General features: G+C 42.6%; 2 protein-coding genes across 2 annotated transcripts in view; both read right to left on the minus strand.

Moving 5' to 3' along the window:
- asb16 (ankyrin repeat and SOCS box containing 16) overlaps positions 1-12,315 on the minus strand; it is a 333,586-nt gene that overhangs the window by 112,115 nt on the left and 209,156 nt on the right. The gene's annotated exons all lie outside the window — the stretch shown is intronic.
- The window catches only part of LOC133422580 (uncharacterized), a 65,766-nt gene continuing 59,512 nt past the window's right edge, over positions 6,062-12,315 (minus strand). The window contains exon 3 of the mRNA XM_061712597.1: positions 6,062-6,160. Within this exon, the coding sequence (XP_061568581.1) occupies positions 6,062-6,160 (99 nt within the window). The remainder of the gene's footprint in view (positions 6,161-12,315) is intronic.

Here is a 12,315-nt window from a genome sequence, read left to right on the forward strand (position 1 = left end):
AACGGCAGCCATAATAAAACTCCTTTTAAAACGGAGCATGTTCATTTATACACATACTTTCACTCCTGAACACAATTATAGGGTTATAACTCAGCCTGTATACTCTCTGAGGAGCAGCCAGACAATCGGCTGCTATTTTTTACTCAGAAGAAAAGCAGTGTGCGCGCTAAGATACCCATCACTTGACACCCAGGATCGACTTATCTTAATGTTGTTTCACAGACAACTCGCATCCGCATTACAAATAGGAATGTGTGTTTGTATATTTCCTTTTTATTCAGCTCTTCTGCCAAACCGCAACAATTGTGCTCAATCATTGCATTGCTTGGCACGTAATCCAATTTCACAGTATAATTCAGTCTGAATGTGGAGCTGCAGGCAACAGACAGCCCAGTGAGATGACACAGAGCCGGCTAAGCAGTTTATAGGTGAGTTTCTGCTGCCCTCTAGTGTCCAAGTAGAGTTCTGCACCTCATGGCCGAGAGACCGCTCCATGAAGTTCTCTCCTTTGTCTGGCGGAGCACCGACTTATCGAGGTTTATTGTGTCCTTATTTTAGGACTCGAATCTTTAAATTGATGAGGCATTAAGGACGTTTCTGTTAGTTTCAGTAAGAAATGCCCACTCCAGCAGCATCTGTAGACATAAAACCTTTATATTCAGATATCATTAATAGATTCAAGTATTTATCATTATACAGGACTGTCTCAGAAAATTAGAATATTGTGATTTTCTCTAATGCAATTACAAAAACAAAAATGTCATACATTCTGGATTCATTACAAATCAACTGAAATATTACAAGCCTTTTGTTGTTTTAATATTGCTGATCATGGCTTACAGTTTAAGAAAACTCAAATATCCTATCTAAAAAAATTAGAATATTCTGGGAATCTTTAACTGTAAGCCATAATCAGCAATATTAAAATAATAAAAGGCTTGTGATATTTCAGTTGATTTGTAATGAATCCAGAATGTATGACATTTTTGTTTTTTTAATTGCATTACAGAAAATAAAGAACTTTATCACAATATTCTAATTTTCTGAGACAGTCCTGTATACCTACTGTAAAACATAGGAAATTATTTATTTTTACTGACTGGTTGCAGTCTTTTCGTGTGTGTGTGTATGTGTGTGTGTGTGTGTGTGTGTGTGTGCGCACGTGTGTGTGCGCGTGTGTGCGCGTGTGTGTAAATCAAAAACTGGATTATCAGGAAAAAAAAAAACAAAACATTTCTCCAAACGACTTGTTGTTAACCTTGTTTCACCTCCAATATGTGGTGTAAACTAAAATTAACATTTTCAATATGGTTTAATCAACTTTTCAGATTTCTTTCCCCCTTAACTTCCAACTATCTGAGTTCAGGTAGCGGCATTAGCAGCCTGAAACAAAGACGCCCAGAGATCCCTCAACTCAACACTCCTCAGTTTCCATGGGAATACTGGGGTGTTCCCATGCCAACTGAGAGATGTAATCCCTCCAGCGTGGCCTAGGTCTGCTCTGGGGACATGGCCCAAACTCCTCCCCAACGGAGATGTCCAAAAGCACTTTGACTAGCTCCTCTCACCATGGAAGAGCATCAACTCTACTCTGTCAGATTTTTCAAATGTTTCTACTACATTGACTCAAATGTCTTATCTGTAATAATTCTGGTACTGAAAGGCTAGATGGAGCCTCTCAAGTCTTTATACGTAAGTCACCAACATGGGCCATCCATTCTCTGAAAGGAAGAGCTTACCAGAAGATTCCTTTTGGATTTCAGTAAATTTGTACTATTTAGTCTAAAATACAATTTTTTTTTTTTCCCTGCCTGTAGAAATGTTTCTCACTGCTGTCGCAGCCATCAGACAATCTGGAGCCTTTGGATCTTCCTGCAATTAGGCTCACATGCGCAAGTGTTGCCAGCATGCAGCTATGCTCGAGTTACCAGCCAAACTTATTCTTTTTCTGTTTAGTTTTTTTTATCTTTGTCTCCTTTGCCAAGCAGATGTCGCTTCCTCAAGGTTCCCAGACAACTGGGCTTAAGCACAATGCTTTTTTTAATCAAAATGTAAATGGCCACAGAAGGAGAAACTAAGTCTAGACATCCAGTGTTCATCAGGGGGGAGAGTCTAAAGTTTAGACTCTAAACTATGAGGTGGGTGGGGTTCAACAAGGACAGTTCCTATGCACAAACTCGCATCTGCAAACAGTTTAGACACCTCACTTTGTTTTTGTACCGTGGCAGGAAACCAGCGAGTTACCTGCTGGTTTGGAACGCATGTGATGCTCGCTGTACTCCCGAGAGCGTGTCCAAGCTTCTGACACTCAGGGACTCCATCATCCGTAGTCACGCTGTTATCACATAAGGTAGCTTAAACATTTAATTTGTCAGTATCTGGGTTATTACATTTCACTTTTAGAAATCCCCAGAATCTTTCTAAAATTGTCTATAAGCATACAAAGCTTTTTGAGATGCACAAAGAAGAGCTGGAGAATTCATATTTAAAAAAAAAAAAGAAAATTAATTGGCTCTTTGGCGAATCTGTTTTTAAATTAGGCATGAAGAGATACTTCTTCATTGGCTAATGCAGCTTGTGAACGAGACATCGAAACGATAATTGACTCAAATGGGCTGTCAATCAAAAGCTAAACTGGAGTTATGACAAAGAATAGATGAAAGATTAACCACACCTCCATTCAGTTGGTATTACAGATGTAGTCATTTTTTTGGGTGAAAGTGTTTGCTTGGTTGGATCTGTAGATTTTTGGAAATAAGGCTTCGTGGGTGAGTTGCCTCAGTTTTACCAATTTCTATTTGATTGTTTTTGGGAGTCGATTGTACTCGCGCGTGGTGATTATATTGTTCAGGAATTGTGTACGAAACAGAAAATGATCCCTTGGAATGGTAAGTGGTGATTAGAGGTAATTATGAGTTGTTAATTGCAGCCAATGTTTCTGTGTTAACGAGCGTGAATGCTCCGTATCCAGTAACTAAACTGTCAAGCATTCATGCTGTAATGTCATCCACATGTGCACCACACAATAGCAGAGTAAATGAATGTACAAACCCCTTAGAATATGAAAATCAAATGATCCCCCTCCCTTTTTTTTTCTATGATATATTTTCATTGTTCTCGAAACGCTTATTAACACAAATAAACTTGCAGAGCTGCAGAACAGGAACATGAATCCAGATGTGCTGAGGGAGCTCCGGCAGCCACTGCGAGGCGCTGTAACCAAAGATAAGTAACCAAAGATAAGTCAGGCAGCGAGCGTCTCCCCGTCCACCTGAACTGATACCAGCAGCCATCCGTCAGCCTTGATATCCGACGTGTTCAAGGTTTCATATCAGTGTTCCCTGCAACAGTGGTGAGAGCTGTTTCAGCTTATGTTCCTGATTTCGTATGTAAACATCAACGTCAAACTACCAGTCTGGCAGATATTTGAGACTGTTTTGTTTCACTCTGGCTCATTCAGATGTTGAAATAATAGAATACACAATAATGACAGGAGGAGGAATATTCAAGATATTGAAATAGAAAGTTATTTTCTCTTTTCATCCACTTATTCTTATCTTTTCCCGCTCGTCCCTCCCATGCCTTGATCTTTCATCTTCAGAAATGTAAATACATGAGGCACTCCAGGCTAACAATAGACTGATTGATCCCCACGAGCTGCCCTGTGACAGGGCAGACAGTCACTGTGTCCCCTGCTAATCGATGTCTTTCTAGACTAGAGGACCGGCCACAATAACAACAGGTCGGAGGGAAGGAAGGAGTGATGACGGGAGAAAGAAGTATGAGATCCACGGATGAAGGGAGGTTTAAATGTGGACGGGAGGATTAAAAGGGGTCTGGGTGGATGGAACGGATTCAAATCTCAGGCTCTGGGGAGGTCCACACAATCAGGACCAGTAATCCCACTCACATCCCTCTGTTCTTTGTTTCATTTCCTTCTCCTTACCAAAGAAAACAAATCAGGTCCCCCTTATTTTATTGGGCATTCCCCAAATGCCAATCCTTTCATCATCTCGCGAATCATTTTTAGATATGCTTCTGTATTTGAAAACTGGTGTATATTTTCATTCTCCTTTCGCCTAAACGTTGTCACATGATGACTGCTGTCCCTGAAGCTCCATTTTAGGATATCGTATGAACTTTAAATGTACCACAGAAGGTTAATTAGGTTGCAAAATGGAAGTGAATCACATTTGGGACTTGTCAGTTTAAAACTTTCCTCCTTTTTTTCCCCCTCATCGGTGAAGAAGAGTAGATTACTTCCAGACCTGTTTCTCCCACATGGTCCTCCACATCTTTTCAGCCACACACATTGAGTAGCTGTGGGAAAGAGAAGCTGCTCTGTGCATCACTGCAGCAGGTCACAGAAGGCCGTGATAAGTAGGTTTTTTTTTCTTAATTTTGCTGCAGCACACAATCTCCAGAGAATGAATACGTTAGATCTTAATTTTCATCCAGTCTGACAAGCTGGTAATTTCCTGTTAGAGAGCAGCTCGGTTTATTAAAACAAACCACTGAATCTTAATATGTTTCAGATTGTAAATTGCCATCATAATTCTCAGTAGCTGTTGAGGTAAATGCACTGTAAACAAGGCTCTTTGTAGATAGCTGCTATAAATGTTTTACTCGGAGCGCTGATAAGCTGCCAGCTTGGAACAGAAGTGCATATTACGGAAAGAGAGGTTGATCGTGATACTTTTTAGGAGTGTGCACATTGTCACTGAGAACGTATACAAATATAAAATAGATAACATTGATAGGGGACAAGGAAACAGCACAGGAGGACTGCCAGATGAGGATTAAACTGAATTTTATTACACTTCCGGATGGAACAAAACAGGGTGGAGATGAGAGATGGAGATCAAACTGCTGCAAAATAAAACAGGACAATAAAACAGCTGATGAGACAATAATCTAACTAATAAGAGGAAAGTGGGTGGAATTTATAAAGAAAAAGTGGTGCTGAGAGGCAGTCGGTGGAAGAACAACATGAAAACAACAGGATTTCTAACTAAACGTAGAGCAGGAGCTTTATAAAAACAAATCTGAACTCAAGAAAGCTAACATCGACTTAAAAAAAACACAAGTTCTCAATGAATCAGACCACAACAGATACAAGCTCCTGCAGAGCGCGAGCCCCGCTGCGGCTGGACTTGTAAAATCAGCTGTTGACGGTCTCAGTTCAATCACACAGACCTTTTAAAAGATAACAGGTCTTTCCAAATATATATATAAGACAGAGACAAAATGAAAAGAAAGATTCTGTAAATTATAGGTTTTACGAGAGATTCTGAAAATTCATGATTTTCCATGTGGGATGTGAAAATTCCTAAAACCTCAAAAGGTTCAAACAATTCTTTCAAAAATAAAGAAAAACACATTGTTTTGAAGCCTGAACTGAAACCAGATTGTCTCTCACAGTTTTAACCAAACACTGATGTTTCAGCAAAGAGAGACGACACACGAGAGCTCTGCGTAGATTGGGGGACACCTGATCATCGTTTCTTTCCCCTAAGCTGTGATCAGCTGACGTGCTGCCGATCAGCCACAAGTCGAGCCTGGCGACCTGTCCTGAACCCTTGTTTGGGGGCAGCCATGTCCAAAGGTGTTAGTGGTTAAAGAGCTGCACTGCTGTTTGTTTGGGTTTTGACAACGTGGGGGGTGGGAGGGACTGGATCTTAACACCGATAGATTTCAGCTTTGGCACTTTCCCTCACTGAAGTCTTTCCAACTGAAAATAAACATCTCAGCAAGTCCAGAGGGTCAGCTTAGGATTTCCCACTGAGAAGCATGACAAACCCCTTCTGGCCTGTAGCAAATGACACGCCTTAAACCAATCTGACTCCTTTAGCTGACCTCTGACCTTAAACAAACTACTTGGTCCAGTCAAATGCGTTTCCTGGGCCGTTGTCGCGGGCCGCTGTAGGGCCTGAGCCTAAATACATTTGCACTCCTGTCAGATATCCTTTTATCGTCGATCTGTTAACGCTGGACTTTATCTCATCAGATTGAGTGATGGCCATCACAATCAATTAAACAACAGGGAAAAATGGAAGTGCTGTCATGACTTCATGTTCTGCTTTTCCATCATGACGCTGCTTTTGAACACATCCGTCATCAGAATGGCGTGACAGTCGGGGAATTCATCAGAGTTGAGGCCCTGCATTGAGATGCAGCACAAAAGAACATGACGCTAACCTAATAACACCTTCTGACGAGGTGGTGTTTTTCATCCGCAATAAAAAGAATTCATTTAAAGTAATTACTCTTGTCTGAATCAAAAAAAGCACTCCCAATTCCAACAGTCTTTGACATGAATAGAAAATCAGCAAATGCACTTCGCACACAAGTGATCTATGGGTTATCATGAAAAGTCATCAGATAATGGAAATCATTCATCCCCCCTCTAAAAGGATCGTCAGTGAGCAGCCACTCTCACATGCATAATTCTGACCCCAAGAACAATCAGGGCTTTGTTGTGGCCATCGTACCTTCCTCTTCTTTTGTCATCCACCCTGATAACCCGAGCCCTGTGATATATCTCCTTTATGGAGTCCAAGGTAGTGGTCGCAGCAGGTTGCTCCATATGGCCTACAGGGCTGTGCTGGAGGGAGTATCATGGTCTGATGCAGAGGTGTCAAGTAACAAAGTACAAATACTTTGTTACCTTACTTAAGTAGAAATTTTGGTTATCTATACTTCACTGGAGTAATTATTTTTCAGACAACTTTTTACTTTTACTCCTTACATTTTCACGCAATCATCTGTACTTTTTACTCCTTACATTTTAAAAACAGCCTCGTTACTCTATTTCATTTCGGCCTTTAAAAAAAACTATCCAGTTAAATTGCTCCATCCGGATAGAGTGAATTTGGTTGTGGTTGTTTCAGATGTTCTTGTCCAGTTTTGTTACTTCTTTGGATGTACATTCCAATAAAGGTTAGGATAAATGATAACATGCCTCTGAAGTTTGACTTTTTGCACCATTACAATGCTTATAGGCAACTAGTCATCATATCTCCTGCTCTCTGAAACACATGTTAATGCTCAATAGTACACATATATGGTTCTTTAATATATTTGCATTATACTAAGATGCATTCATTTTCAATGGCTTTTTTCCTTAATGGCTTTTTTCCCCCTTACATTACTTTTACTTTTATACTTTAAGTAGTTTTGAAACCAGTACTTTTATACTTTTACTTGAGTAAAAAACTTGAGATGATACTTCAACTTCTACAGGAGTATTTTTAAACTCTAGTATCTATACTTCTACCTGAGTAATGAATGTGAATACTTTTGACACCTCTGGTCTGATGTGGTGTCCTTGAGTTACATGGTTTTTTAAGGATGCATTGAGCTGGATCCTCCATCAGCTGAGATGCTCTGAGCGTCATAGACACACTGGGAGCGGCTGCTGTGAAGGTGTCCAACTTCAGGCCTGTCAGGTGGCCCTGCGTCACAACCACTCGGCCGGGAGAGCAGCAGGGCGCCCTCGGGGACGGGAAGGACAGGGACTCTTTGAAGTGGGTAGGGTTGCAGCTCTGAAACTCTGGGACCCTCCCAGAGCCTCACCCTGTTTTCTACGCATCACATATGGGCATCTCTGAAAACTACCCCCGGGAGCGCGGCGGCTCCCAGGCCACGGCGGTGTAACCTGAGAGCGGCTGTAGCAGCCTGTCAGACCGCTGATGGAGTCTTCCCATTGGCCCAAACAGGAAGGCAGCGTGACCCCAGAAGCCCCGGGGTCAAACGCGTCTCTCAGAACAGTGACAATTGGATTAGTGTCTTATGTATGCCAGACGGTCCCAGGATCCCCGAAACACAGACACATTCACGCAGGTACAACTGGCCTGGGAGCACTTAAACTTGCACTTTTACGTGCGTAAACGGATACGTGTTCTTGTCGTGGTTTAGCTCGGAGGTGAACACAGAGGATTCCTTGGTATATTCAGGCAAAAGCAGCCAGAGTCATTTCTGTTTCATCACGGGGAATTGATTATTCAAAGTGTACGTATCTGTTTTTTAGCGAATGAGACATCCAGTCTGCCCGGCTCTATAAAGTCTGCCCGGTTTTTATCCGTTTCTGACGACAACAACCTGACACACACCTCGACCGTCAGCAGCGATATTACATCACTTTGTTCATGTCTGCCCCTTTTAACTTTTTCTGTGTCTCTCTGATTCATCTGCCTCTTTCTTTTGCTCTTTTATTGCTGTTGGCATCACTCCTGCAAACCTAAGCACAATGATTAGATCATTTTAATGCCACAGGACCCAGTTTGGTTGCATGGTCAAAGCATTTCTGCGCCCACAAAAGCATTTATGTGCGGGCACATTTGTGTCAACTGTACATGTACTGTATGTGTGTCTGTGGTTGTGAGAGTGCATGGAAGCATGTGGGTGGCTCAAAGGAGCAGTGGTGCATACACCGCCATCAGCCAGGCCTGCTGTAATGGCTGCAATAATTAAAAAAAGAAAAAAAAAAAGCTTTTAAAGAAGGGCGTGCCACTAAAGAGGGACGAGATGGTGGCGGTGCCGGGGTGGTTGGAGAAGAGTCTGATGGGTTATGCATATTGCAAATATGTCAGAAAATGTCACGTCTCCTGACTGCATGCCAACGCCTTCATGGTGGAATATGATGAGCTTGCCTCTGCCGAGATTGCATTTTAAAATATTAAACCTGCACCTTTTTTCTTTGATAGAAGCAATATCCGCACGCTTCTTGCTGTTTTTTTTGTTTTTTTTTTTTTATTTTGGGGGGAAACGTATGAGCAAACGTTTAATAACTTATGCATTATGCAGTTACAGAGTTGGTTTTGTACATATTTGAAGTCCAGGAGTCAATTAGCAGTTTTGATTTGGTAAATCTGTCATGGACGCCGCGCAACCTACATCCTCAGCTCTGCTGCTCATCACACAAATGCACCTTTCTAACAAATGGGGCACCATTTAAAAGGGAAATAAACAGGGTTTCCAACAGTATAAGATTTATTACCAAGAAGCATTGTTACAACAAAGAAATAATCTACCAGACACAAATTTCCTTACTTTTTGTGCTAAGTTTATATATAGTGGTTGCATCAATGTGGCTGATTGAAAATAGTGTTGTTTTCTTGTGGCATCTTGCAGAACGGAGGTATAAAGTGCATACAATACACACTTCTGTTCCAGTAACAGGGAATACCTGCAGGGATCTGTTTTCCTTTAACATGGCGGTCCACAGCATGGAACGATTGAGGAAAGTCAGGATATCTGATGTAAAGAGGAAGGTGGATGTGCTTCAGGCTGTCTGCAGCAGGGATTAGGACCTCCGAAAATGAGTCACCTAATCAAATAATAGATTTTACCTGGCAGTTTTGATGGTATTCACCTGCCACTTCTGCTGAACTGGGTCAACATCTTGACAGCATGACACTTAATTGTTCAAATCATCTGTCATGTAAATAAACTGAGTGGGCTTTGGTGGTGATGGGTGTGTTTACTCGTCAAGAAAACATTTCGTTTTGTTGCCGAAGCTGCACAACACTGTGAATGGAAACAATTACTAACTCGGACATGCCCTGAGTGATAGCAGTGATGGCCTGCAAACTACACGCACTGGAAAAATAAATATTCAGCCAGGGGAGAGCTGGAGTAGATGCTGGAACCAATAAGATTCAAGGGTCTCTGCATTTTTGAGTCGTAGTATAGGAAATTAACTTTCTCTGCAGGTCGGGAAATGGCATTGGATGTTGTTTTGTATTGCAAACCAGCTATGACAGTAAAGCTAGCTGATTTTGACAATTTTATCAAAAACAGAACATGTGAATGAGATCATTTTTCTCCCATGTGATGGCGACATACAGCTCAGTGTGTACTGTAATAACCTTTAAAGAGGTGTCTGTCCGCTGGTGAGGATTCAGAAGTGTGGTTGTGATTAACACGGCAAAACCCCCTCCTCTTAAAAAAAGAGCTGTGAAAACATAGGAAGACACTTGATTTTCATAACTCAAAATGAAGAGTATCGTGGTTCTCATCCTCCCACATGAAGGTAAATAATCCTGCTTTCACACGGTAGAGCCATGGATCAGACCTGCGTTATTGTCGGCTCTGGGGTCGCACAGAAGAGGTCAGGGCGCCAAACGGCTCTGGGCCTGCTGCACAAAACTACTGTGCATGCAGCTCATCTCCCCTGAACATATTGAATATCAGCAAGGGACGAAAACATCCCTCCATCTACCGCTGCAGCCAGAGGTAGGTGCGGGGGGGGTTAGGTTCAGACAGGAGTCAGAGGTAAGTCCTTGGATGCCTGACATGTGAAAAATCCTCTTTTCAACTGTTCATTGCATCTTTAAATTAAAATCAAAAAGTTCTTTTAAGCCATCTCTGATTGTTCTTGTGCATGTTTTTCAGGTAAGTTTTGATCATGTGGGTGGTCCAGACCTCTCAGAAACCCATCATCTATGAGAACTATGATTTGGCCTTTATATACGACAATAATAGATATGAAATAATAGAAGATCAAAGTGTAGATTTTAAGCTTTAATTTAAGAGGTCTCACAAAACTATGCCATTTACCATGTCAGAACTGCATTTTCAGGGGCTCAACAGTATTTGGAAAAATGAATGTAAATTTATTGTAAGTGAGTTAAAAGCTATTGTTAAAACTGTAAATATGAGCATATGTTTTAATACTTGAATGAAAAGGATTTACAAGAGCTACCTGAAGTCTGGAGCTCGTTTATGTCCCTTAACTGTCCTTCCTTTAGATGTTTTGCCACATTCTCACCACAGCTGCCTTCAGTTTTGTCTCCGGTGACTGAAGTTTGCACTTCTGGGCCAAGATCAGGTTACCGACTTGGTCACTGAAGCAAATTAAATTTCTTTGCTTTCAACAATTGTTAAGCTGCGTTCATATTGTGTTTAGGGTCATTGGCCAGTCTAACTTTAAAAGGTCACCTGAATTTGAGCAGGTACGCCTCGGAGTTCATCCAGCTACTTCTGCCAGCAGTGACATCATTAATACACACTAGTGAGTCCATTCCACTGGAAGCCATACGCACCCATGCCATGAAACTACCTCCACCATGCCATGAAACTACCTCCACCATGCCTTGAAACTACCTCCACCATGCCTTGAAACTACCTCCACCATGCCTTGAAACTACCGCCATGCCATGAAACTACCTCCACCATGCCTTGAAACTACCTCCGCCATGCCATGAAACTACCTCCACCTTTCCATGAAACTACCTCCACCATGCCATGACACTACCTCCACCATGCCATGAAACTACCTCCACCATGCCTTGAGACCATGAAACTACCTCCACCATGCCATGAAACTACCTCCACCATGCCTTGAGACCATGAAACTACCTCCACCATGCCATGAAACTACCTCCACCATGCCTTGAGACCATGAAACTACCTCCACCATGCCATGAAACTACCTCCACCATGCCTTGAGACCATGAAACTACCTCCACCATGCCTTGAAACTACTACCGCCATGCCATGAAACTACCTCCGCCATGCCATGAAACTACCTCCGCCATGCCATGAAACTACCTCCGCCATGCCATGAAACTACCTCCGCCATGCCATGAAACTACTTCCGCCATGCCATGACACTACCTCCGCCATGCCATGACACTACCTCCGCCATGCCATGAAACTACTTCCGCCATGCCATGAAACTACCTCCGCCATGAGACCATGAAACTACCTCCGCCATGAGACCATGAAACTACCTCCGCCGTGCCATGAAACTACCTCCGCCGTGCCATGAAACTACCTCCGCCATGCCATGAAACTACCTCCGCCATGCCATGAAACTACCTCCGCCATGCCTTGAAACTACCTCCGCCATGCCATGAAACTACCGCCATGCCATGAAACTACCTCCGCCATGCCATGAGACCATGAAACTACCTCTGCCATGCCATGAAACTACCTCCGACATGCCATGAAACTACCTCCGCCATGCCTTGAAACTACCTCCACCATGCCATGAAACTACCGGCATGCCATGAAACTACCTCCACCATGCCTTGAGACCATGAAACTACCTCCACCGTGCCATGAAACTACCTCCACCATGCCATGAAACTACCTCCGCCATGCCATGAAACTACCTCCACCATGCCTTGAAACTACCTCCACCATGCCTTGAGACCATGAAACTACCTCCGCCATGCCATGAAACTACCTCCGCCGTGCCATGAAACTACCTCCACCATGCCTTGAAACTACCTCCACCATGCCTTGAAACTACCTCCACCATGCCATGAAACTACCTCCACCATGCCATGAAACTACCTCCACCATGCC

Source organism: Cololabis saira, chromosome 21, assembly GCF_033807715.1.
Source record: "Cololabis saira isolate AMF1-May2022 chromosome 21, fColSai1.1, whole genome shotgun sequence".
Taxonomy (NCBI): Eukaryota; Metazoa; Chordata; class Actinopteri; order Beloniformes; family Belonidae; genus Cololabis; species Cololabis saira.